Genomic DNA, 5,435 nt, shown 5'->3' with positions numbered 1-5,435 from the left:
TCCTCAGTCTGTTCAGCAGCAGCAGCCGTACGCTGGGCCGACGGTGCCGCGTGGCGGCGGTGGTAAAGGATCGTCAGGACACGGCCACGATGCGGCGGCGGGTACGGCGGCACCGCCGCCGCCACCGCCACCGCTGCATCACCAGGAGGTGTACGGCGGCAGAGAAGAGCGGGGTGATCGCGGGCGGGGAGGGGAACAGGACAGAGGGAGGGCGTACGACCAACATGATCGGGAGTACGACAGAGACCGGGATCGAGACCGTGAGAGGGACCGGGAGTACGACAGAGATCGGGACCGGGAGTACGACAAGGACCGCGATCGGGATCGCGAACGCGGCGGCCGGGATCGAGATCGGGATCGAGATCGGGACCGCGGTGAACGTGACGCGAAGAAGCGGTCCAGGTATTGAGCACACGCAGGAGCTAGCGGACTCGGCGGATTGGGCGGATGGCGGGGTGGGTTGGGGGATAAGAAGGAGGAGGACGCGGAGGAGAGGAGAAAAAATCTCGGAACGATGTCTTTCCTGTGATGATAGCGCGACGTGGGTTTTACGTGTGGGTGAAGAGAAGTCGGATCTTCAGGCTGGCTATGGAGAAGACGGCAGGTAACGACCAACTGTCAACTGTCAACCGTCGACCTAATGCAACATGATCGAATAACCACCGGGAAGCTGCGGGTGGCCGAAAGTGTGTTTCGGAGCAGCTTGGCTTGGCGTTGACTTGCAACCTCCGCTCCCAACATTTTTTTTTACCGGGATCATCTCACGGCAGCCTGACCCGTCGTAACGGTCTGGGTGGGGGAGAGAAGGGGCGGGAGTGGGTTGAGATGATCTGTGTGTGTATCTGCATGTATGTACGTGCAGCGCTTCAGCATGCGTGTGCGCATAATACATTGGGCTAAGGGGAAGGCAACCGTCGGCCCCCGTCTTCCGAGTACGAGTTCTGCGGAGGGTTACGGAGGTTAAGAATTTCGGCAGCAGGGGAGGTGGTTACGGGCAGGTGTGGTTTCTGCCATCTGAGTATACCGTTGTATTACATCGGTGGTTAAAGGTTTCGGCGCAGAGTTGTTCTGTTTTCGTTTTTTCCTGCTGTAAAGAGGGCGTCAGTAGATCTTCTTTTTGTATATAGCATATTAGACAACGTATATATACCTAGTGTCCATTTATATACTTAACAGCTGGACCAAAGCGAGTTTCGACGTGTTCGAAATCGGGAACTAAGAGCGGACCGGATGGCCATCCCCACCGCCCCATCCTGCTTCTACAGTATATAGCTGCAAACGACTTAACAACCGCCACCACCGATACCCCTCCTCCTCCTCCTCCTCCTCCAGCTCCACCCATCCAGGAGCCACAACGCACAACTCAAACAAGGTATTGGTCATTACCTTCCACCGTGTCCCGGCGACCGCTCTCACCAAAAAGAACCTGCCCCCCCCACAACGTTTGCTACTCTCTTGCCCTGAGCAGCTTCAATCGTGTGTGGTTCGTCTTTCCCCCCCACCCCACCCCACCCCACCCCTCCAGCACCAGCACTAGCTCTAATGCTAAATCACTTAGTGCACAACCCACCGGCTGAACCTACAAAGCAGTGTTTTCACCATGCGCATCACCCTGCAAGACGTACACGTGCCCGTAACATAAACACACGCTGCTGGGCACGCTTTCTCCCCTCCCCCTTTCCCCATTCTTCCCTCCATTGCCCCTATCCACCTCCCCGCGGTGCCCCTCTCACGCACAGCCCAAACACCCAAAGTCGCTCCCGGCCAGACTGGGGGGGTGAGGGAGCTCAACTCGCCTGGCGGTGTTGGAGTGGTTGTCATATACCGCCCCTAGCGGCATGCAGCCCTCTTCCCCCCTCCCACATAAACACCCACACCTTCACGGGCACCTTAGCGGGCCTCCAACCTTTCCTATTACACACACACACACATTCACACACACACACGCACACACGCTCACACACAGCCGCTCCGAAACTGGTGCGGAGGGGCAAGGGAGGAGGGGAAACCCTAACAGCAGGTCCAGGCTGGTGACGCGGGGTCTACCCCGAGGTATAACCCCAGTGTTACCGACCAAGATCGGTCAAGCCTGGACCGCAGCGCCGCCGCATAGCTCACACGCGCGTGTTTGTACCGCCGTACTGTACGACACAATTCCCCTCCTCCTCCTTCTCCTTTTCCTCCTCCCTTCCCCTCGGTTCCCTCGACATCCCGCGGGGTCTGTTAAACCCAAAGTCCCACCACCACCACCACCACCACCACCACCATAAGCTTCCAGAGCTTCCTCCCAGGAGGGGAGGGGGGAGTGATGTTCAGCTCCGCGCCCCTAAGACCGCCCCTCACACGCTTTGCTCCAGGGCCTTGGTGACCGCGATCTCCATATCCTGGTTGGTATGCGGGGGGAGGGAGACGAACCAAGACGAACCACGAACGGGGGAGAGGAAGGGAGGGCATTGGCGGTGGTGGTGTTCTTGTGGGGCGGTGGTAGTGGCGGTCGGGTTCGTCGTTTCTGTGTACAAGAACACATGGGGTTAACCATAAGTAGAGCAAAGGAACAAATTAGTGGTCAGCAGAATGCGAGAGCGAGTGCTCCCCCCTCCCCCTAAGCTCTCCCTTCCCTCTCCTCTTCCCTTAACACTCCACGCTATGAGGCTGTCTGTCGACATGTCTGAATATCTGAATATGTATCTAAATAAAAAATGAGCTGCGAGCCCCAAGCCTTGGAGGATCTATCTATCTGTCTGTCCGTCCGTCCGTCTGCACCTACCTGCGCAGTGAGCCCCCCTTCAGGGTTTTGCTCAATCCGTGAAAACATTTCCGTCATCATGATCATGAGCTCCCGAGGGGTGGACAACTTGGCAAGGTAGGAGGAAAAGTCCTCACCGCGAACCTGTATGTATGTATGTATGTATGTATGTATGTATGTATGTATGTATGTATGTATGTATGTATGTATGTATGTATGTATGTATGTATGTATGTATGTATGTATGTATGTATGTATGTATGTATGTATGTATGTATGTATGTATGTATGTATGCATGTATGTATGTATGTATGTATGTATGCATACAGGTATGTAAATAAATGGGTGTATTGGAGGGGGGGGGAATCTAATGATGTCGCAAGAAACCTTAACTGTCAACACAATTGTCCAAAGCCACAAACTGCCGTAGGGGTCCTGAGAGTGCTTATGTGTGTGTATGTGTGTGTATGTGTGTGTATGTGTGTGTATGTGTGTGTATGTGTGTGTATGTGTGTGTATGTGTGTGTATGTGTGTGTATGTGTGTGTATAGCACGTGCCCCCACTTCCCCCCCACACACCCCACTCTCCAGTACTGGTCTCATCTTACCGGGGTACCCGCCTATGTGTTTTGTCAATCGTCCGTGCTTCGCCGCCTTCCCCCCCACACCCCACACCCCACCCACACCCCACCCCACACACCCCACCCCACACCCCACCCCGCGCTGTTCCGTGCTACCTTCTTGAACAGGTCCGCAAAGCTCATCGTGGACGGGTCCCCAAACACGGAGGACGGGGAGGACGAGCTGCCGCGCTCGCCCCCACCACTGCCGCCCCCGCCGGACTCCTGAGTGCCGCCGTTACCCCGCGACTGCGACTGCGAGGAGGCGGCTGACAGGATGGAGGAGTTGGAGCCTCGGAGCCCGGCCGCCTCCTCACGAAGGGCCTTACGGGGGAGGGACGGAGGGTGTCAAGGTAGGTGGGGTTGGGGAGGGGGGGGAGGGTGTGTATTTATGGGTTTGTAATAAATTAATCTAGTCTGTCGTAACATAAACAACATAATATAAAAAATATAAAATAAAATAAAATAATACAATATAATAGGATAGGATAGAATACAGACACCTATACATCACTTCCCATCCCGCAACAACAAGAAGAAAAAGGCTGGAGAAGGTTGGCTGTATGTACGTATGTATATCTCCGTACTCTTCTTAGTGTTGTTCCCGAGTTCAACCGTGGCGGCCCGGGCCGTTGGTGACCAACCCCAACATTTCGAACTTACTGCGTGGCCATCATCACAAATACACGCACACGCACTCGCTGACACATAAGCACAAACAAATACACACACACGGCTTTTTTCTCCCCCTTTTTTCCTTTTCCTCCACCGTCCCAGCTCCCCGTCGTACCCCCGTCGTATCCCCAACACCCCAACACCTGCTGCGCCGCTCTGAACCGCCGCTCCGCCAGCTCCTCCAACTGGTGTCGACTCCATACCAGGTCCCGTACAAAGTGCCGGTCGAAACGGGCCTGAGGAGTACGGCAAGAGTACGGCAGTAAGCAGCAAAGCATGTACACAGCAGAAACAGCGGGGTCATCGTCCTCATCATCGTCCGCATATCTCAGTAAGCAGCAGCTACCGACACAACATCGACCCCGCGTATAGACCGACGGACATACATACGGACAAACAGGCGAACAGACAACTGCACGGACACAGGGCCGAGGCGCAGCAAGGAGCAGCAGCAGCAGCAGTCTGGTTGTATTACTATCTGAAACTCCTCTCCCCTCTCCCCTCCCCCCTCCCCCTCTCCACCTCTTTCAAAGTCCGGTCCGTATTGAGGTCCAGAGCTAATCGCGAGTCCGGGAAGAAAAAGTGGAGCCGACCGAAGTTGAGAATGTCATTCCTGGAAGGCGGGTGTGTGCGTGTGTGTTTTGGGGGGGTGAGGGAGGGTTTCGACTAAGGGAGGGAGTGTGTGCGGGCTTTAGAGTCGTGGTGTACGGAGGGGCGAGATGAGACTGAGAGGAATGAAGGGTTTTTCCCCGGGGGCCAGGGGCCGGGGGAGAGGGAACGCAGAACTAGTCCCAGGAACCTCATGTAACGCATACACACATACACATACATACGTACACACCCTGCCCCGGCGCGGGGCCCCTACCTGCACACCTCCCTGGCAAAGGCCTTGATTGCTCCAGGGAAACGCACCGGGTCCAGCAGCGTCACCTCTACAGCGCGGGGTGGGAGGGGGGAGGGAGGGGGGTGGGAGGGGGAAGGGAGGGGGAAGGGAGGGGGGTGGGAGGGGGGAGGGGAGGAGCGCATAGATGCGCTGTAGACGCCACGAGGCGAATCGTTTACGAACTGGCAACGGTGTCAAAATAAGAAGAAAACCATAGAAGGCCGTACGATCATAGCCGTGCATTACCTCCCCTACTAGAAGTGCTCCTTCCTTCACTCCCTCCCCCTTTCCCTCCCCTCCCCCTTTCCCTCCCCCTTTCCCTCCCCTCCCCCTTTCCCTCCCCCCCCCTTCCCTCCCCCCTCCCCTCCCCTCCCCCCTCCCCTCCCTGCAGCACTCACCGTCGAAGCAGTCCCCAAACACGGCCACCGCCTCGTACCCGAGCAGGCGCACCAGACCCGCCAGCAGCTCCAGTTTCTGGTGGGCCGAAATGCCCAGGGTCAGTGAGCGAAT

At 56.5% G+C, this 5,435-nt stretch overlaps 2 protein-coding genes across 2 annotated transcripts in view; one reads left to right on the top strand and one right to left on the bottom strand.

Moving 5' to 3' along the window:
• VOLCADRAFT_87919 (uncharacterized protein) overlaps nucleotides 1-3,596 on the top strand; it is a gene marked incomplete at both ends in the record, with an annotated part of 15,239 nt that extends 11,643 nt beyond the window's left edge. Inside the window, 8 exons of the mRNA XM_002947695.1 lie at nucleotides 8-101; nucleotides 146-402; nucleotides 1,333-1,476; nucleotides 1,740-1,777; nucleotides 1,967-1,980; nucleotides 2,358-2,565; nucleotides 2,776-2,863; nucleotides 3,497-3,596. Coding sequence (XP_002947741.1) covers nucleotides 8-101; nucleotides 146-402; nucleotides 1,333-1,476; nucleotides 1,740-1,777; nucleotides 1,967-1,980; nucleotides 2,358-2,565; nucleotides 2,776-2,863; nucleotides 3,497-3,596 — 943 coding nt within the window. The remainder of the gene's footprint in view (nucleotides 1-7; nucleotides 102-145; nucleotides 403-1,332; nucleotides 1,477-1,739; nucleotides 1,778-1,966; nucleotides 1,981-2,357; nucleotides 2,566-2,775; nucleotides 2,864-3,496) is intronic.
• Nucleotides 3,597-4,370: 774 nt separating this feature from the next.
• Nucleotides 4,371-5,435, bottom strand: part of VOLCADRAFT_87918 (uncharacterized protein) — a gene marked incomplete at both ends in the record, with an annotated part of 3,670 nt that continues 2,605 nt past the window's right edge. Inside the window, 4 exons of the mRNA XM_002947562.1 lie at nucleotides 4,371-4,454; nucleotides 4,565-4,655; nucleotides 4,908-4,974; nucleotides 5,324-5,399. Of these exons, the coding sequence (XP_002947608.1) occupies nucleotides 4,371-4,454; nucleotides 4,565-4,655; nucleotides 4,908-4,974; nucleotides 5,324-5,399 (318 nt within the window). The remainder of the gene's footprint in view (nucleotides 4,455-4,564; nucleotides 4,656-4,907; nucleotides 4,975-5,323; nucleotides 5,400-5,435) is intronic.

The sequence above is a fragment of the Volvox carteri genome (genome assembly GCF_000143455.1).
Source record: "Volvox carteri f. nagariensis unplaced genomic scaffold VOLCAscaffold_7, whole genome shotgun sequence".
Classification (NCBI taxonomy): Eukaryota; Viridiplantae; Chlorophyta; class Chlorophyceae; order Chlamydomonadales; family Volvocaceae; genus Volvox; species Volvox carteri.
This window is presented reverse-complemented; position numbering and strand designations above follow the sequence as displayed.